We start from the raw sequence: 21,206 nt of genomic DNA on the forward strand, positions 1-21,206 counted from the left end.
CATTGACTGTATATTGCCTGATTTGAAATCTTTCTTCATTGGGCTTTGTTCAAAAGGAAGTTCATGAAATATATTTAACCTAGCATAGTGTTTCAGGCTATGGATTTGGGGTCATAACCTATGCTGTCTCTTTGTGGCTTTGGTCAGAGTTTTTATATCTTGACAGTCCTTCATATCAGGGCTAATGTTTTTTTTTTCGTAGGGTCCTTACAAAGTTAATGAGATAATGTTGGTATAGTAGGTAATATAGTGCCTTTTACATACTAAAAATACATGATGGCTGTCTCCACCAGCAGCAACAGCTGTGGAAATAGGCAGTCTGTCTCTCAAAATTATACCGTGGTAATGTTCTTGGTTAGCAGTGTCCTTACTGTTAAAATGAGTTATCCAGATGTATCTTAGTTACATAACTCAAATTTGTCTGTCAGTGTTATTTTAAGTCTTTTGCTATGATGTAGAGTTGTCAGAATCACTAATTAGAAGAAGCCTATGAAAGTTTTTGAATCTGTTCGCATCGATAGGTGTTCTGTTAAATAACGTTTGCAGTCTTAATAGCCACACATAATGTCAAAAGAAGCATGTAGTTGCTCTCTTTGTAACAAGTGTCTTCCATGGCCTAGCTCAAACACTTGGAACATAGTGGAACATAGCGCATGAAGCAGGGAATACCGTTTTCTGCGTAAACCTTTCCAGGCATTTCGTGGTGGGGAGCTAACATTGTCTTCCTTGAGACATCATATAGACTTTTTCAGTCTCAAACAGGCTTGCTTTCAAATTCTGATATGAAATATGGCATATGAATTTCCTGGAGCACGTATGTTCCAAATAGAAAAATAAAAACCACACTCTAGAAAGCACAAGGAAACACCAAAAATAAGATAGTGGGGGAGGCAAAGTTGAAAATACCGCATTTAAAGGGATAATCTGCATACGGTGTTCTCGACAGCCAAATCCTGGGCCTCCAGGAGCCTGCCTGTCCTGTCAGAGGCAGACAATAGGCCGGGAAAAGTGGGAGGATGGGGAGAGAGAGCAGCGCATTCATCTGGCATAATCTTGGAAAGGAGCAAACTTCTAACCATTAGTTAAGATGTTGTTTTGTCTCATCTGCTGATGTCACCAAGAAAGATCTTATTTAAAAAAAAATCCTATTTCTTTCCAGAGTTTAAATCTCTGCATTACTTGGACCTCCGTTGAGAGAGTTTGCTAGTTGGATCCCCTGAGACATTTTGCGCTAGTCTAACAGGTGTAAAGGGTCCCGGAGAAAAAGTAGGTGAGCTGCTTTCTGGATGAGTCCCTACTTTTCACCTGTAACTCGAGTCCCTTTCTCTTCCAGTGAGTTGAAGCTGGGGTTGCATGACAAATTTGTGACAGTCTCGCCTTGCTGCACAGAGCACAGTCCGTGGGCCAGCAGTTTGAGCATCACCTGAGAGCTTGTTAATAATTGAGAGGCTTCAAAGCCATGCTACACTGGCTGAGTCGGATTCTGCATTTTAACAGAAGCCCTGGGTGATTGTTTGCCTATTAAAGTTTGAGAAGACTGGTCTAGAAACTCACGGGCCTGCACAGTGTGGAATTGAACTTCTGTTCTTAATTCCATCGCTGATTTACATTTTGGAAAGATCACTTACTGTTTTTCAAGACTCTCCATTTTTTCCCCCCTCCATAAAATAAAAATAGTTATCATCTTCCTTGGCAAAGCCTTGTGAGCTGGATGAGATAGACTGTCAAGTGCCGTATGTGGTGAAGGGAGTTGAAGTCCTGTTATTTTATGTAAGAAGGACTGAGCTCTTGAGGGGAAGGCTGGCAATTGCGTGAACACTGGACTGTCAGAAAAAATTCACTTATTTTGCTGCAAAAGATAAGGGATGTGGAGATGATAAAGGTGACTTCTGCTTCCAATGTGAGATAGACCAGCGGTCTTTGGCGGCAGTCTTTTTCCTTGCTCCTTCTACAGTCTGGTTAAAATAAGACAAATAATCTAATATCTCTTAATATGGAATTATAATTTAGAAAAGTATTTACATGAAAACATGAAAGGGAAAATTTATTTTAAAGTTTATTCATTTTTGAGAGAGAGCGTGCAGGGGAAGGTCAGGGAGAGAGGGGGATAGAGGATCTGAAGCGTGCTCTGTGCTGACAGCAGAGACCCTGATGCGGGGTTTGAACCCACGAACCGTGAGATCATGCCTTGAGGTGAAGTTGGGCGCTCAACCGACTGAGCCACCCGGGTGCTCCTGAAAGGGAGATTTTAAACATTACTTTATGCAGTAGCCCCTTCGAGGCACAGGATTAACACACCAGCACTACTCGCCTGTGCTCTGGGGTCAGGTGTAAGTTGTATTTTGTTGTGCTTATACCTGTTGTGTCTTTAGTTGTCCTGTGAACCCTGTTTATCATCTGCTTCCATTATTGTTGGCTGTTCATCTTATGGCCCCGTGAAGACCCAAGCACCAGCCATTGGTGGCAGGAAAAACAAGGCAGAGCTCCCAGCTGGGTCACGGGAGGGGTTGGATCATAGGTTTGTCCCCTGAGTATTTAGCGATATGCTGTACATCTCTCAGATTATGACCCAAAAGAGCCAATAGAGATATTTTCTTGCCTCTTAATGCCACCATTTGTTATTGTATTGTCCTTATGCTTGTGGGCAATTCTGGAATCTGGTTCTTAGAGGTCAGATGCACATCTAATCTTTCGGTTTCAGGTTTCCTCCGAGAAGGGGGTGCTGGATGGCTGGGAGGCGAGAGCACAGCAGGAACATTCACCTGTCAGCTTCCCCCTTGCCCCAGCAGTTTTAGCCTTATGTGAGCACACTTGCAGCTTCCTATTACCTCAGTTTCTAAGTGAATTCAAGTAGAGAGTGTCTTTTGAACATTATTTGGTCATATTTTAGGGGAATTCTGTATTAACTTCCGGTAATCCCAACAGGTCCGCCTTACCTGTGGGTTTATTTCTGGAGGATCAAGTTGCACACGCATCGCACACACATGCACACCCCCCTACATACCTACAGACCACACACAGACCCCACACATCACACCCATACCACACCCCCCATTCTACACACTTACACCACACACTGCACGCATCACATACCACATACACGCTACCCACGCACAGACACCACATCCATAATGCACACACATACACACCCATATGCTCACGATTAATGCCCCCAAATTTCAGTCAGGGAAAGGAATGTGTGTGGGGAAGAAAGATAATTCCTGATATTTTAACATAAAGATGAAATATATCTATATAAATATATCAAATCATGATAAAACTATCCAAAGCAGCCCTGTTTATTTTTCATTTAGGGAATGTACTTTATACCACCTTATTCTAAGTTTCTAAAGTTATTTTTAGCTTTACCAGTTTCCTATCTTTTGAATTAGATATGTGGTCTTAACATAATCATTTTACCCTGACTTAATTATGAAGTAATGTACTAGTCACAAGTAATTTTATTTTCGATCACCATCTTTAATGGCACAACTGAGGTGCTTCATGAACACAGAGAAATTTAAAGAAACCATTTTATTTTCTTTGTTATATACTTACTTGGTTTACTTCCTGAAGTTTGTTAAATAGATAGTACTTAAATCCTGTGGCACTGAAAGCTGTGTGTTTAGGCTTTATTCAAAGTGGAGTCTCACTTGCCTTGCTGTAGAAAAAAGGACATATAAAAACTGTCGTATCCTTGTATGTCTGAAATGCCCCAGGGTCCTCAATCCTAATGTCCCCTCTGAGAGTCTGATATCTGTTAATTCAGTTTTCTTGAGACTTTCTGGTATCTACAGCTTAACTGCAGGACTGTTACCATGCTTAGTATTCCTGCTGTGCAAGTATCCTCAGTTATCAGGACGATCTCCTAAAAACCTACTTTCTCAGAGTTTTATTGATATATATTCCACATACCATATAATTCATGTATAAAAATGGTTCAGTGGTTTTTTTCGTATATATAGAGAGCTGGGCAACCATCTCCACAATTGAATTTGACAACATTTTCAATACCACACGCACACGCACACGCACGCACACGCACACACCCACACCTATGCACATTGGCTCTCGTTCCCCATTTCTGCCTGTCCCTTCCCCAGCCCCATGCAGCCACTAAATCTACTTTCTGCTTCTGTGGATTTGCCTGTTCTGACATTTCATGTAAGTGGGACACAGTGTGTGGTCTTTTGTGACTGACTTCTTTCAGTTAGCAGAATGTTTTCAAGGTTCGTCTATATTGCAATATGTGTCAGTACTTCGTTGCTTTCAGTTACGGAATAATATTCCGTTGTGTGCGTATACCACATTTGGTTTATCCATTCATCAGTTGATGAACATTTAAGCTGTTCCCACCTTTTGTCTATGATGAATTGTACTGCTACGAACAGTTGGTACAGGTTTGTGTTAGCATGCCGTTTTTATTCTCTTGACTATGTACCTGGGAGTGAAATTGTCGGGTCCTCTGGTAACTCTTTGTTTAGCTTTTGAGGAAGTGCCAAACCTTTTCCTCAAGTGGTGACTTCGTTTTATATCCTTGCCAGTAATGCATAAGGGTTTCAGCTTCTCCGCATCCTTTTCTACCCTTACTTTGTCTTTTTGGTTGTAGTCATCCTGGCAGGTGCGAGGCAGCATCTCATTGTGGTTGTGACTTGGATTCTCTGTAATGACTAATGATGCTGAGCATCTTCTCATGCGCTTCTTGAGAAAACCTCACTTTTCATGTCTGCACACAGTCTGAGCCAGAAGTTCTAATTGTGTTCAAATGCAGCTTTGCACATTTCCCCCCTTTATGGAGTCTGTTTTGGTAGAGCGCAAAGAGGTTTAACTGACCGATACTTGACGTCAGTTGCAAAGTTAGTTCAACATCTTTACCCTCCATTGTATGAAAAAAACATGGGAAACACCTTGTGGTGGCTTTCTGGTAGTAGATGAGGAAAAGTTATTGCTTAAAGATGTCTAATCTTACAAAAATAAACTGTAAATTAAATCAGTTTTGCTTGATTTTGAAGCCCCTATATTAATATTGTATGCTTTTCTCTACCCTTTGGAGAGGCCTCTTTTGTTTCAGTTCTTCCTAATGCCATACCTTTGATATGGCCCTCTATCAAGCTTATTCTCAGAGTAAGACGTGAAACACCTAGAGACTAAAAAGTACATCGTGGACAAAGAAATCTTGCTGTGTGTCTTTCCAAAAATTATTTTCAGGGAATGAAGGAATAAAGGACCAAAGTTCTAGTGGGTATTAAGGCAATATCCAGAGATGAAGATTTTCTTTGGGTAACCTATATCATTTGGGGTCCTTTCAGTTGTGTGTGATTGATAACTACACTGACAGTTGCTTAACGAAGGCAGTGTATTGGCTTCCAGAACTGCAAGGGCTCCAGTAGAGTGACCAAGATCCATATTTCAGCTGTATCCTATAGATTGGCTCCATTCTCATGATTCTTGGGGTGATCTGTGGATCACCTCAAGCTCATATTATCACATGTTTAGGAAAACAAGAGAGATTGATTCCCTGATATCCCACCCAAGTCTCAGAACTGAGTCTTCCTGGCCCCAGTTGTTCTGACCTGAGACATCTGCTTATCCCTGAATCAATGACTCTGGCCAGTATGTGGAACTGTCATTGACTTAGCCTAGTTCATGTGGTCCCCTGCTAGATCCCATGCAGAGTCACGTCACTGGAAGCATTGGGGCTGAGGTTAGCAAGTTGTGGTTAAGAAGGGGGGTGGAGGTATGTGGCAGCATGAGAAATGATCATTATCTGCTCAAAGCCACATATCACATGGGGATTCCTTCTCTCAAAGGGCAGTTTTAGGAAGGACATTAAAAACTTATCAGGAGCAATGGTTCTCAAGCTTTAGGTTATATATTAGTTTGCTAGAGTTTGCTTGTCCCATCAGTGTATTTTAGAAGCAGATAACTTGTTTCACAGATTCACAGATGGAGAGGAATTTTGCCACAGGATGAATCATTCTCTGAGTCTCACCAATACCACATTTAGATGCTATTTGGATTAGATTTTGGACTTAGAATTGATGTTGGAATGGGTTAAGACTCTTGGAGATGTTGGGATTGGGTGAATGCATTTTGCATGTGAGAAGGATGTGAATTTGGAGGGAGCTAGATGGTGGACTATCACGAGTTCAGTTTTGTCCTTCTAAAATTTCTATGTTGAAATTCTAGTTCAAAAGTATCTTAGAATGTGCCCTTCTTAGAAATGAGGTTGTTGCAGATTTAATTAGTTAAGATGAGGTCAGGAGGGAGAGCCCCGAATCCAATGTGACCGACATCCTTCTAAAAGGAGGAAATTTGGACACAGAGACATACACAGAGGGAAAACACCCCATGAAGACTGGAATTCTGCCACAAGCCAAGGAACTGACAGAATCTAGGAGAGAGGCCTGGAACAGAGCCTTCCCTAGTGCCTTCGAAGGGAACATGGCGCTGTCATTACAAAGTACCATAAACTGAATGGCTTAGACAACAAACATTTATTGTCTCATAGTTCTGGAAGTTAGAAGTGCGAGATCAAGTGTCAGCAGGGCCTGGTGTTCAGACCACGATGTCTCATGTTCTCAATTTGACTTCAACTGGGTTTATTGTTATTGCTTTTTAAAAAATTTTTATTTTAATAGAGGAAACAAAGGTGTCTGAAGATGACGAAATGGAGAGACTCTACAAATCGTTGGAGCAAGCTAGTCTCTCTCCTCTCGGGGACCGACGGCCTTCAACCAAAAAGGAGCTGAGAAAGTCCTTTGTGAAGCGATGTAAGAATCCATCCATAAATGAGAAACTTCACAAAATCCGAACCTTGAACAGCACATTGAAGGTAAAAAATTTCAGATTGTGGATAAACTCTGGGTGTGGGGCAAGGAATGGCTGCTTCTGCAGAGATTCATGCCCACCGGTGTGTGTGTTTGGGTGGAGGGGAGGGCAGTAAAAGTAACTATAATCTCTGTAGGTTAGGATGACCTTTGGCCTCCTTAAAGTACTAGAACGTTTGCACAGTAGCACCAAATGCACTTTTCTACAATAGGCCTTGATTTTTACATTCACTTTGGTATAAAAGTTCAAATGTCAAGCTCCTCTCCTAGAAGATAAGGACCATGTGTAATTTTTTCTGTACCCTTTACTTAGCACAGTAAATGTTGATGAAGGCTTGGGATAGTCAACTTGTGAGAATAAAGAGTGAGATTCATAAGATTTTGGAATTTCATTGGATTCCTTAAAGAGTGCCATTCTTCTCTCCTACTTCCAGAAGAAAATATCTAGATTTCAGATAGAGCCAAGACTTCATGATTCTCAGACGTAGGCTCTGGAGTGAAGAAACACGTGAGAGACAGGCAATGGAAAAGGTACACTCGATGGTAATAGACTAGCAAGTGGTTTCACAATGGGAATGAGGCACAGGGCGCAAAACGTACTGAGGCTATTTCCAGGTCCTCTTCAACTAAAATGGTTCTTCACAACAAAAGCATCCTGCTTTCACGTGTAGATTATAGCATGAACAGGAGGAGGCCAGGAGACTTTGTAAAATAGTCCCAAATTAGCAGAAGATTTATAGATGCTGAAAAGCCTTGATAGATTCTGCAGTTTCATCCTGGGTTGTATATGTCCTTTTGCGTCAAGAATTTGAGTCTCTTTCCAGGAAGAAATAGCAATCAAAAGCCAAGGCTACAAAGAAACGGCTGAGGGACTCTTCGTCAGATGTCCCTGTTAGTAGAATAGCTAAGCATCCTAAGAGGATGCAAAAATGAGGCTGAAAAAGAAAAGGAAGAGGAGTATTTTAATTATACAAAGAAAAACAAAGTGTAGAGAAATTCTCTAACGTTTAATGATAGACATTAGCAGCACTCCTTTCAGAGCCAAAAATGTTCTATTCCATGGTATGTATGAAATTGATAAACATGTTTGGTCATTCAGTGTAGTATTTTACGATCTTATTTGTGATAACTGATGTGAGTGAATACATTTTTCATTAGACCAGTATCTCCTGAATCTTACTGTGTACCAGGCTCTATTCTTGGGCACTGGGACCACTGAGTGCACCACACTGGATGGTGGAACAGAGAGGAAAATAGAATGCGGTCTGCTGAGCGGTGTAGCTGATACAAGCTTGGGTGCTTTGGTAGCCCCAGAGGAGGGACATGGCTGACTATCTGAAGCCATTAGGGACAAAGTCATGAAGATGCTGACAACTGGTCCGTGAGTAAGAGATGAAGAATATTAGGGTTAGAAGGAAGGACATTCATGGAGGAGGAAATGTATGTCAATGGATGATATATTGCAGTCCATGTGGGGAGAAACAAGGAACATGTTAAGGAGAGGATGGACAGTTCAGGCCATTTCTAGAAGGAGAAAGACTATGGTCTTAGCAGAATAGCTAAGCACAGAATAGCAACTCAGGACTCTAGATGGTCACAGGACCATGCCCTGACCTGGCCACAGGGAGGCCAGGTTTGTACAAAGAATTCAAAGCTTTTATTGGCCCATAATATGATTCTCTGTGACCTCTTGCTCTCCATGCACTGTGGCCATGGAATTTATGAATTCAGCTTTTTCTTTTCTCCCTGTGTATTAGTTATCTGTTGTGAGGTAACAACCCCAAATTTACCAACTACAGACAATGAACATTTGTCTTTTCACGGTTTCTGTGGGTCAGGAATCTTGGCATGGAGCTAGATGTTTCTCTTCCAGGTCTCTCACAGACTGCAATCCCGGCATCAGCCGGGACTTTGTTCATTCCTCCATTGGGGAAGATGTGATCCTAGGCTCTATCTATCATATGGTTGTTGGCAGGATCCAGTTCCTTGCATGTTGTTGGATTGAGGTCCCAGTTGTTCACACATTTCCTTGCTCTGTGAACATACGGTAGCTTCCCAAATGGAAGTTGGCTTTCCCCAGAGTGAGTAAGACAGGAACAGTGAGTGAGCAAGATGGATCAGTCCTGTCTCAGCTGTGACACCATATTACAGTTACAGGGCACTGTGCATTAGGAGCATAAAACTTTGGTATAAAAGTCAGCCCGTGTTCAAGGAGGGGAGAATTACGTAAGGGTGGGAATGCCAGGAAGGCAAGGAGCATAGGGGGCCATCTCGGGGGCGTCTGCCACACCCATGTGAACATCTGTTGTCTCTTTACATTGCTGGAAAGGATCCCTTTCCACAGGATCCCTTAGGCCTCACAAAAATGTAATGCTAGGCTGCGGAAACATAATCCATGTTATACGGTCCTCCTGTGAACCTCATCATGAGGGGGAAGTCATGCTGATGTGGAAATTGGCCTTTTGGGGAAAAAAAGCACATCGGCCTATTTACTGGAGAAAGATCGTTCAGTACATGTATGATTATCCATGTCAAAAGTCTTTAAGACTTACTTTAGCTATTTTTAATCGAATCACATTTCATTATAATTGTTTTAAAATTCAGAGCAGTTGAGGGGAACAGGAGAGATGCCTGGAAGGGGCCACAGTACAGCTTCTCAGGCCACCTTCTGACCTCAGTGGTGGCTTGGTTACAAGATATGTCCATTTCGTGGTAATTCATCAAGCACAAGCCTTTTTATATGAGTGCTTTTCTGTACATATTACATTGTAATATAAATGTGATTTGAAAAATACTTCAAAGATACGGTGTGGACAAACACACCGTTTCATACAGAAACCAGGAAACTTCTAACAATAATGTTTATGTTAGTGATAGGCACATTCCATAAATAAAGAAAAATCCCTGCACTGGGATTGTATTGGAACAAATTCTCTTCATGGGAATTCTTCCAGGATGTTGAATGAACTATCATGTCATATACTAAATGTAGATCTCTAGGAAGTTGTGATAACTCAACATCCATTGACTTTTGGCTAAACATGTCTTTATTTTAAAATGAACGATTAATGGGTCTGCCTGGAACTTTCTCTCAGGGTTATTCTGGTCTGTGTCCAAAGAGAAACGAACCCTCCTTTCCTCAACTGCTCTGGTAGAAGACATTTCCAGCGCTTAGTTCTTGAATCAGGCACTGACTATTTGGAGTGAAAAAGGAAAGTATAGCATTGTCTCTTTCATGGTATTATCTGGAAGCCCTGCCAGACCCGGCCTGCCTACCAGAAGACCAGGAGGATGTCGTAAAGGTAGTTCAAAGCGTCCGGTGGGCCTCCTGCACCACAGCAGGGAGAAGCAGGGCCAGTGCACCATGCTGCTGACTGAGTGCTGGGCTAGGAAGCAGTTCAGAGGCTTTTTTTGTTTTATTAATTTCCTTCCTTTCTATTCTCATCTACAGTAATTTCTTTTTATCCATAAAAGAACTTAACACAGACTTGAGCCAAACGGTAAGAAACTTGAACTGCTTAGAGCTGAGCACTATATGAGAAGTGTCAGGCCAAAGTTGAAGAGACCCTTTCCTGAAACCTTTGATCACATTTAGAGGGATGGTTTATTCATTTTGCCTTAAGAGAATCAATTCTTCACATTGTGTTACTCTGCAAAGATCTTCGTTCTTTTGATAAAATATTAGGATCTCTCTCTGAAGTGGATGTCACAATTTTTTTGTGTGTGGAAGAAACTAGAGATTTAAAAATTTCTTATGGAGTTTTAAGTTTTCATTCCCGTATAGTTAACATAAAGGGTTATATCAGTTTCAGGTGTACAATATAGTGTTTCAGCACTTTTGTACCACACCCGCTGCTCATCATGAGAAGTGGACTCTTTAAACTCCATCACCTGTTTCACCCCAGATGTCAAAATTTAGGGACAAAATAAAACTCCTTAAATAACTTCATATGAATAGCACTATTGTGATACCAAAGGAAGAAAGCTTATTTATTTTTATTTTTGAGGGGAAGATTGTTATCTGAATGTAGGTGTTGAGAACTCAGAGGGAAGAGAGAAAACTCCCTTGGCCTTGCTTGACTTTCTACCACCCATCTTTTCTAGTTATCCACTTGTCTACCCTGCCTTCCCTCTGCTTCTGGTTCACGGTCAACCTGCTTGTTATCACTCCTTGGTTACTTTACCACTACACAATTTTTCTTTCCTTTCTGGAATCCATATATATATATATATATATATATATATATATATATATATGTATATTTTAACCTCCATCTGTCACCACATTATTGCTCTCTTGATTCAGAATTATAAATCTTACCACTCAGACTACTATGTACATAGTACTTTATTGGAGATCCACATTTCAAGAAAACAGGAAAAAAAAAAGAAGCAAAATGTAGTAAAATGCCCCAAGTAAAACATAAGTTAAAGTGTGAAGAACAAATAATACATTTTTATGCCAATGTTTGTGATCATCTAAAACCAGATCCCTCATTTGGATCGAATAAATGCTACCAGTTCTAGAATCTCTAAGACGATATGCAAATGTATAGATATAAGTATCTATATATTTATATGTAAACAAATAGGACATATGTAATAAATAATATGTATATAAAATACACACATACATATAAACATTTTTGTTTATGGAGAGGATTTCCTTAGGCTCTAAATAGAGTTCACGATATAAAAAAGATTTAAAAGCAGAGGTGCCTGGGTAGCTCAGTCACTTAAACATCCAACTCTTGATTTTGGCTCAGATCACGATCTGTGGTTGGTGAGTTTGAGCCCCGTGCTGTGCTCTGTGCTGACGGTGCAAAGCCTGCTTGGAACTCTTTCTCTCTGCCCTTTCTCTGTGCTCTCACTTCTCTCTCTCTCTCTCAAAATAATAGACATTAAAAAAAGAGATTTAAAAGCAAATGGGTAATTATTCATTCACATTTTATTTCATATATTCTTTCTTTTTCCAGCAAGCATTTAGTGAATGTCTACCACGTATGAACCGTTCTTTGATGCACTTGGGGTCTCACAGTGGGCATACGAGACAAAAATCCCTTTCCTTAAGAAGCTTATGTTTAGGTAGAGGAGAAAATAAAAATAAGTAAATAAATCAATTTTATAGTACGCTAAATGATGATAGATTTGATAGAGAATAGAAGTGGGGGTGAGGAATGCTGATGGATTTTTAATTAGGAAAGGCATGAAAAGTCCTTTTGAAAGATGAAATTTGAGTGAAGTCTGAAAAGAAGGGAGTGAGTCTTGAGGCTATCTGAGGCAGAATGTTACAGGCAAAGAACAAAAATGCAAGTGCCTTGGTCCGGGAATGCCTAGTAAGCTTAAGGAAGAGCAAGGAGGTAGTTTGGCTGGAGTGTTTTGGGGGGCTGGAGCACGGGGAGAGCAGCTCAGAGGGGCAATGGGGGATGCCATCACATAGTGCCTTAGTGCCACTGCTAATACCTTAACTTCAACTCAGTGAGATAGGAAGCCTTTGGAAGGTTCTGAACACAGGTGTGCTGTAGTTTGACATATTTGGAAAGTAGGGCTCCGGATTTGCTGGTGGACTGGCAGTGAGAGAAGGAGTCAAGGGTGACTCCAGTGTTTGGCCTGAGCCACTGGACACGTGGAATTGCCATTGGGTGCTTTGCAAAAGGCCGTGGCGGGAAGAGGTTTCAATGAGTACTGGAAATGGGGGTGGGTGGGACACTTAGAGAATAATAGGAGCCTCGTTTTGGACGTGTTACATTTGAGATGCCCCGTTCACGTCCAGGTGGAGCTGCAGAAGAGGGGGTGTAGACAAACAAGTCTGAAGTTCAGGGGAGAGATTAGGCTTGCAAGATAAATTTGTGACCCTTAGTGCATAGGGAGAATGGGAGACATGAGATTACCAAGAACGTGGATGTACATATAGAGGCAGCTAAAGGCTGAGATTCTAGAGCTCTCCAATCTTAAGAGATTGGACTAGAATGAGGAATCAGCAATAGAGATTTAGAATAAATGGCCATTTGGGGCATGAGAAAAATGTGTCACAGAAATGACACGATGAAAGTGTTTAAGAAGGAGGAGCCGATAGTCTTAGATGCTGTTGGTAAGTAAGTTAATGATAGTTACTGGATTTAGCAGCATGGAGGTCATTGATGGCCTGAGCAAGAGGAGTTCGGGTTGCACCGTGACGGGCGTGGTTCTATGAGAGAATGGGCAAGGGGACATTGGAGACAAGCTGAGGAGTAGAGCCTTTGCTGGAGCAGGGATGTGGGCTTGAGAAGGCTTTGAAGATGGGAGAGGTAATGGCACATATGATGAGCAAGTAGGTAGAGATGGGAAGTTAATGAGTCACAGGGGAGAGGAGAGAATTGCCAGAGTGGGTTTCTCGAGTATGAGGGAGTGGGTGACAGTGCACAAGTGGAAACTGGCCTTTGCTAGGAGCACAGATACTTTATCCAAAAGAACAGGAAGCAAGGCAGGGATGTGCTTGTGTTGATATAGGGAGTGGGCAGTGGGAACTTGGGAGAAGTGTTCTTTTGATTGTTTCCATTTCCTCAAAAAAAAAAAAAAATAGAAAACAAGGTCTTCAGCTGCAAAGGAGGGCGGGGGAGGGAAGGAGATTTGGGAAGAGATGGAAGGTTTTGAAATAGTAATTTGGGAAATTGGGAGAAAAAAGGGGTAGGAAAATACGACTAATGGATAGTAGTGAAAGGCACTTAGTGGCACTGGTCATAAATTTGAACTACAACCCCTGATTCTGGTTGTGAATTTTTAGCTACACGCATGGTGGCCTGGGAATAGGCAGAAAGATTGGTTTAAAATAAACATGCATTGACTGTCTCCCTGGCACTTGGCATTGTGTTACGTGCAAGACACACGGGAATGAATAAAATGTCGATTTTCTTAAGAAGCTTTAGAATACGGGGTACGTGGGTGGCTCAGTCGGTTAAGCGTCTGACTTCTGCTCAGGTCACGATCTCACAGTTCGTGAATTTGAGCCCCGCATTGGACTCTGTGCTGACAGCTCGGAGCCTGGAGCCTGCTTCGGATTCTGTGTCTCCCCATCTCTCGGCCCCTCCCCCACTCATGCTCCGTCTCTCTCTCTCTGTCTCTCAAAAATAAAAAAACACTTAAAAAAATTAAAAAAGAAGCTTAAGAGTAGGTGGCGTGACAGAGCCATGAACATCTAAGTATAACATGTTAAGTTCTAAGCATTGGGAGGCATGAGAGCATAAATAAAGCTTCTCAGTGCATTTAGGGGTTCAGAGAAGATTTTCTGGAGAACAGGATGCCTGAAGTGAGTATAGATTTATGAGTTATAGTAAAATCCGGTAAAGAAAGATTGGAAACTGTTCCATGTGAAGGCAACTCCAGGAAGTAGAGTTCACCAGAAGAAAGATATGGAAGGTCCTGCCTGTGGCACAACATGCGGAGTGTGGACTGGCATCGTGCGGGGCGGGGGGGCGGGAATGCACATCAACACAGAGCAGAAAATGAGAAGGGCGTGGGGATCAACAGATAGAGCTCAAATCCTTAGGACCTTGGACATGAAGGAGGACCATTCAGAGGACTCGGCATTCTGAGTGGATGTCCTGCACGGCCCGTGGAGGGTGGATTTAAAGTGAGGATTAGGGGCAGGGACACATCAGGTGTGATGAATTGGATTAGGATTATGGTCAGATGGATGATGGAAACAAGAATAGATTTGAGATAAAATTTTCAGGACTGAGTGACCGTTATTGAACGTGGAGGCTGTTACACCTCATTTTTCTCTCATTCCTTGGCTACAGAACACTCTCTTCACCTGACCCAGGCATTTCAGACGTGTGTGTTACTGGTTACAGAGGAGGCAGGGTAAAACAATACAGATAGATCGTTTGTTCCATTAGTATCATCGAAACACATACTGTTTTGATGGGAGGCTAGTAGTCTTTTCTTTGAACAAAAAGGTAGCCTATATATTTATTCAGTGTGTGTTAACTAAATACATGCACGTGAGTTATTAAAAATGAAGATAATTTAATAAAGATATATTTTGTGCCATCTTGTGTCTTAGGGAACGTACTACATCCCAGTTTTACTTAGTGAAGTTTGGGTGGTCAATGAAATGATTATACAGTTGTAAGTTGTAGGAGAAATAATGGTCACTCTGAGATAGAAACATTACTGAGGTGTGGAATAAGGGTCGGTGAGGGAAAATCCATGTGGAAGATCCTGGCTAGGTTCTTCTACTGGCCCTTGGGTAGGAGAACTTAACGTTTTCTTGGCAAACGTATGCAAATGAATGTCCTGTCATATCTCTTAGGCTTCCGGATTAGAATATTAATGTGTAAAAACACTTTGATAATTTTATGGCGAATGTATATGTGTATTTGTAAAAGATTTGAAGAGGGTTTATTGAAATTAAAATACTCACTACATCTCCCCGCCCCCCTCCTTTTTTTTTTCTTTTTTTTTTTTTCCTTCTTGGACAGTGTAAAGAACATGACCTGGCCATGATTAACCAGTTGCTGGACGATCCGAAGTTGACAGCCAGAAAATACAGGGAGTGGAAGTTGATGAACACCCTGCTGATCCAGGATATCTATCAGCAGCAGCGGGCCCCCACGTCTGCCCACGAGGGCACCCCCCAGGGACTCGAGAAACCACCTTCCTCTGCCCATGTTGGAAATTCTATCTGAGAACAAGCCAACACTCTCTCCCCTTTGATCGTACCCCGAGCAGCTCTTCAAGATGTTGCGAGAGCTCTCCTTAAAAGGAAAACTGAAACCAATTCCTCAAGGGGTGGCTACTCCTCTAAAGACGCGACTTAGGTGAGGACCTACTGTGTTGGCAACAGGAGCCCTCCTTCCGGTGGCAGTGCTTACATGGAGACTGGAGAGATTGAGCTCAGTTGAACAAACACCGTGTCCCTCCTAGGAGCTCATGGTTATGCTAGGCTTTAGGTGGGATGTGAGAAATGTGTATTCTGTTCTTCGCCCTCAAGAGAACGACAGCGGGACGAAGATTCTAATGGACAAAGATCACGTTCTACCAAGGATAATTATTCATAGAAGTGTTGTGTTTTCCAAAAGAAGAATGTAAGGATGTACATATTCCACTGGGTTGGGTAGTTGAATTCTTCGAATCATTTATGTTTTGAGGGGAGGAATGTGTTTTGTGGCAGCAACTGGAACGAGACAGTTGTGGTGTTGTGGAACCAAAACCTCTTGCCTTTGGTCCAGAATGGTGGTGCCTTTTCCGTGAGCTGAGAAATACTTCAGAGCGAGTGGTGTGTGGGAGAGTCCGAGGAGGAGGTGTGCCCTATCTTCCCACTCTCTCAAAGGACAGCTTGATGTTTCCACACTCTACCCAGGTGGGGGGGATCTGATTAAAGTTTCCTTTCCACAGAGCAGCTACAGAAATACGTTTCATTACACTTTGAGACCTCCACTCCCTCCTAGCCTTTCTAAACCACTGTAGGAGATAGAAATAAGTCCAGCAGGGAATGCTTGCTGCGTTCGTCCCTGGGTGTGGTGCCTCTGCACAGTGTCAATTTATGTCCAGTTTCCCCAGGATCAAGATTGACAAGACGATTCTGGTGTCTGAATGGTTTTGATATCCTGACTCCAGAAAACCCAATGAAAACAACAAAAGAGTTAAAATATGATTATTTTATTTTTGTATGTTTATGTCTCACTTCGGGTCCTCTGTGAATAGCTCTCTATAATGTTTGTTATTTAAGTATATTTATAGAAGGTCAAATTACTAGTGTTGTAAAAGATGGTAATTATACTTTTTGCTCAATGTATATTCTCTAAGTATATACTTTTTTGCTTGAGAAAGTAGGAATACTGTTGATTCACTGGAGTTATTATGTTGCACTATGCTGTATGAGGAATGCTCAGGATATCTTGTGGGATAAATACGGAGGCATGCGTTAATAATCTTCCATTTTCTGGCTTCTTTCTCTTTCTCTCCCTCTCTTTCTCAACCCAGAGTGCTCAGATTTCTCTATCTGTGGTCAGGCATTCTTTTAACCAGAAAAGGATTTTCATCTTAGGTTATTTCTTGTAGTGAATAAACTTTGTAAGCTTTATGCCATTTATGCCCACAAGCCCTAAACCAAATGAAACACAGCTAATATGGTGTTTTGTCTAAGGTCTAATAGAAATTTTGGGGTCTGTTAAAGAGAACTCGTTTTATTACTAATTACTAATCATGAATATTTCTTATAAGAATAACCACAACCCAGCAAAAACCCAGTTTGGCCTTACCCCTAGCAAATGGTCAGGCTAACACAGTGTGCTTTATAGAGACAAAGTGTGGCTTGACATTCAAGTGGAAATAACCCGTCTTTTTTAATCTGCAAACTAGATGGAAATCGTTGTTGAATATTTCCTCAAGCTTTACTCAGAAGTGTTAATACTTTGTAAACAACAACAATCCTCGTATTAAGAAAGAAAAAAAACAGGAAACAAGTCAGAGTACTAGAAGCTTTTGTAAGATAAAAGATTATGTCAGTCCCTATGGCCCAGTAAACATTTAAGGGGACCTATCCCAAGTGGAGTGTGCTGGGCCAAGGACTCCCCGGAAGAGGGGGTCTGGCCCCGGTGAATGTTCTGTTGGCCCCAGCTCTGGATGCAACCATACAGGTCCTCAGATTAGACCCCGAAGCTCCTGCTTTGAGAGGCCAGTGCTTTACTGTCTTTACTCTGGGAATCATCACTGATTATTTCTACAATTAGCAGCTATTAGAAGGTTAATTGTTTAGGATTCACAGTGTAAACAGATTGTTGAGAGAAGGAGACATAATAATGGACATAATAATTCATAATTCTACCTTCTTTCCTTTGGCTTGAAATACTAACCTATAAACTTTAAAACAATTTTTCTAAATTGAGGTGCCCCAGAAGCTTTTGGCCCGGGCTTGTGAATACACCTCAGTGCTTTACTTTGGCTTTGGCTTTTCATGAATACACGCTTAGGTGACCGTGTAGGGTAAATTCCTTAGGAGCACTCCAAATTAAAGGCAAAAGAGGTCCATGAGATTGCTGAATTAAACCTTTCAGTTACTTTTCAAAGTCAGGTTAGTCTAGAAGCTTTGGCTTTGTTAAAGCACATACTGTGCAGAATGTCCCCCAATGAAAGTGAGATCCAACTGCCCCGTCCTGCCCCCTCTCTTCTAGACCAGGCTCACCTGGTTAGTGTTTCACCCTCTGAAAACACTTTCACTCTGCATCGCTTTGTGTTAGGAAGTAAGGGGCTGCCTCTGTGAGGTCCCAGCTTCAGCTGTGGCCACTAAGAGGAAGTGGAGGGTAGTGGGAAGTGACAGGAAGAATGGGTGACACTTTCCCTGACACTCAATTTAGGAATAACTCAGCCTTGTTGTTGTTGTTGTTTCAAAGGATATTAGGAAAACTGGATTACTTCAGTTTATTCCTGAGGGTTAGGTCATCTCTGCAATGGATTTTGGGTAGTTTCATGGGGTTCACAGGGTAACTCTTTTGCCCATTCCTGTAGATGTAGGGTCTGAAGGCTGTGTAATGACCCAGAGCCATGCCAGCTCAGGAAGCAGAGAACCTGAGTGTAATCAGGTCCGAACCTGTGGCACCTGCTGTGGATTAGGATCTGGATGGGACTCCTCTTTGGGGTTGTGTGGAGGACCATTTCTCTCTATTGTTAGCCTGTAGACCCAAACTAGTGCCTGATAGGGTACCTCCGTGGCTGGAACTGCAGCACGCGCTGAATCGAATGGTCCCACACTTGAAGGGCATCTATTACTTTTAATAAGTTTTTGTTCCGGCACAATCTCAGCTTGGCATCAAAGACCTAAGAAGAATCATAAGGTATATATTACTGCCAAGACTCCCAGAAGCCTAAGAAAGATTATGTTTGGAGTCAGATTTCAGTGTGAAACCCAAGCCTTATATTTACGTAGCACTTTGTTGTTTGCACGTATGCGTGTTTCAGGCTTCCGTCCCTTTCCCTCCCCCGTGGTCTTGGTGGGATGGCTGTGGATGATCACTCCTCCTTTTTTGACAGGGAGGAAAGAAACTCCTCCCATCTCTCTCATTCTTCTCTCTCCCGGTTCCTTGCGCAGTCACTCTTGGGCCCCAGCCCTGTGACGTGCAGTGGCCACGTGCATGCGTGGCCGGGGTGGCTTTTGTGAAGTCATCGGCTGGGAGCCTGAGGGGAGGCTCTTTTACTTGAGCACGGTCTCTTCCCCAGGGCTGAGGGGCTGCTGCCCTTCCTGCAGCAGCCGACTGCTGGGTTGACCATGAGTTGCGGTGTGACCCAATCACTGTGCTTCCTTTTCCTTCCTTCTGTAACTTCCATGCTTGTTGGGTGCTGTGAGATCTGTGGATGAAAGAGGTGGTTGAAGAAATGGAGATCATTTGTTTTCCTCTAAAAGCCAGTCGCAGATGGAGTCTGGTGACTCGGGGTTAGGCCCTCAGCCTTCCTCTCCCAGTTTCTTCTCCTGCAGCATTTTGATACAAAGCCATGCAGAAGATGTGGGTAATTTAGGTCCAGAGGATGCCCATCCAAAACAGGCCAGTGTGTTAAAAATAACCAATAACTTTTGGTTCGTTTTAGGGTGTATCTCTTCTTCAGTCTATTAGAATATGATATTTGAGAGTCCAATTTATTTTCCTTCTAATTTTTTGTGTACTTACCTCGCAAGAGAAATCGAGTCCTAGAAATGTCAGGTGGCCGCCCTGCTAGGGTTTTGTAATATGTAATGAAAAAGGAAAGCCCCTGAAACTGATTTTTAACAACCCATATGAAGCGGGTTAGGGAGCAGGAATAATTCCAGCCGTCACAGAAAGCTCTTCTCTCTGAACAGGATTTTGACAGCTCTGTGTTCTTCTAGGTTGTGAGACAGGAAGCAATTTCCCTGCTTCCTCTGCACATTTTTACTCTTCCCCATTCTACCATAGACCACAGAAGACATTAAAAATGATTCTCCGTTAAAAACCAAGTTTGTCCGTATCTCTTCCTGTGAGACTTAACTGCACTATATTGCTATTTCTTCATGTTGCGTCCAAAGGGGAAGCATGCCCCGTGGACACGTTTAGCATCCCATAATAAAAACCAGAATTTTTAGTCACCGTAGACTTTAATGTCCTTGCATGATGCGGATGTGACTGTTAGCGCTGCATGGTGTTTGGGGCAAGATGATAATGTGGAAATGACACCTTCAATGTCATTGTGCTTTCGTTCTCTGTCACCTATCCTCTTTGAACAGAAAAAAAAGAGGCACGGCTCATTTCTTCTGCTTTGTTTTTTGAGAGTGACTTGTAAGATACAAATAAAAACAAGAGAAAATATATCTAGTAAAATGACATGGAAAAAATATGGAAATCTACTACTGTGTTCATTTTCTGCCCTGCTGTGCTGCTTCCTCCAAGAACAAGCTCCCCTGGGAGGGTTTGAGGCCTGGGCTTTTAGTTTCTGTAAAGGCTATAGTGCCCTCTGGTGGCCATCACAAGAATAACTGATTCTAGACTACTCTTATTTTCAAAGCATTTAATTGTGTTGGAAAGTCTGTTTCAGTAATAACAGATGTGGTTATTCTCCAATGGTCCTTACCTTACAGGCTTGTTAGTAAAAGTACGTATTTTTTCAAAATTGTTGGTCCACAAAATTTGACTTGCACGTTACATTGTTAGGCACTCACACTTTATTCAGAGAATTTTTAAAATTTGCAGATCATAAAAATTAAGACCTGTGGCACGTATGTTCCCTAAAACATGTAAGCTGTTTTTGGGAGAAATGGACAAATATTGAAATAGCATAATAAATTGCCTTTAGTTTGGATCACTGAAGGGAGGAAGTTCACCTGTGTTCGAACTGGATTCACACATCTTTAATTGCTGTCTACACAAACAAAGCGTTATCCCACCCCCCCCCCCCCACTCTCCCAGTTCTCACTTCGCGTGTTCAGCCCTACCCTCTGTTTTCTCCATTGGGCTACCACCAATTATGTCTAGGCTCCCACATAGAAGTGGGAAAAATTATTCTAGACCAAAGGGATGAGCAAAAGGCATATGTACGGTGTGTTCCTGATTTCTAGAACAATCTTATAGTTTTCTATTGCTGCTGTAACAGATTACAAATTTAGCAGCTTCAAAGAATGTGTTTTCTTATGGTTCTGGAGGTCAGATTTTAGCTTTCTTGGGCTAAAATCAAGGTTTTGGCAACATTATGTTTCTCTGGAGGCCCAGGGGAGAATACATTCCCTTCCCTCTTCAGGTCCCCCACATTCTTTGCTCCTTGGCTCCCTTCGTCTATCTCCAAAGTCAGCAATATCGTATCTCTGTGCACACTTCTTCCTAGTCACCTGCTTCTAAGGACCCTTGTGATTACATTGGGTCCATTTGATCCAGAAGACTCTTTCCATTTTAA

General features: G+C 42.0%; 1 protein-coding gene across 10 annotated transcripts in view; it reads left to right on the forward strand.

Moving 5' to 3' along the window:
- The window catches only part of IPCEF1 (interaction protein for cytohesin exchange factors 1), a 181,093-nt gene extending 160,937 nt beyond the window's left edge, over nt 1–20,156 (forward strand). For all 10 annotated transcript variants that reach the window (XM_053222064.1, XM_053222067.1, XM_053222063.1 and 7 more), the window contains 2 exons: nt 6,642–6,835; nt 15,293–20,156. In XM_053222064.1, the coding sequence (XP_053078039.1) occupies nt 6,642–6,835; nt 15,293–15,499 (401 nt within the window). In that variant the 3' untranslated portion in view covers nt 15,500–20,156. The remainder of the gene's footprint in view (nt 1–6,641; nt 6,836–15,292) is intronic.
- The last annotated feature ends 1,050 nt before the right edge of the window (nt 20,157–21,206 follow it).

This window comes from Acinonyx jubatus, chromosome B2, assembly GCF_027475565.1.
Source record: "Acinonyx jubatus isolate Ajub_Pintada_27869175 chromosome B2, VMU_Ajub_asm_v1.0, whole genome shotgun sequence".
In the NCBI taxonomy this organism is placed as follows: Eukaryota; Metazoa; Chordata; class Mammalia; order Carnivora; family Felidae; genus Acinonyx; species Acinonyx jubatus.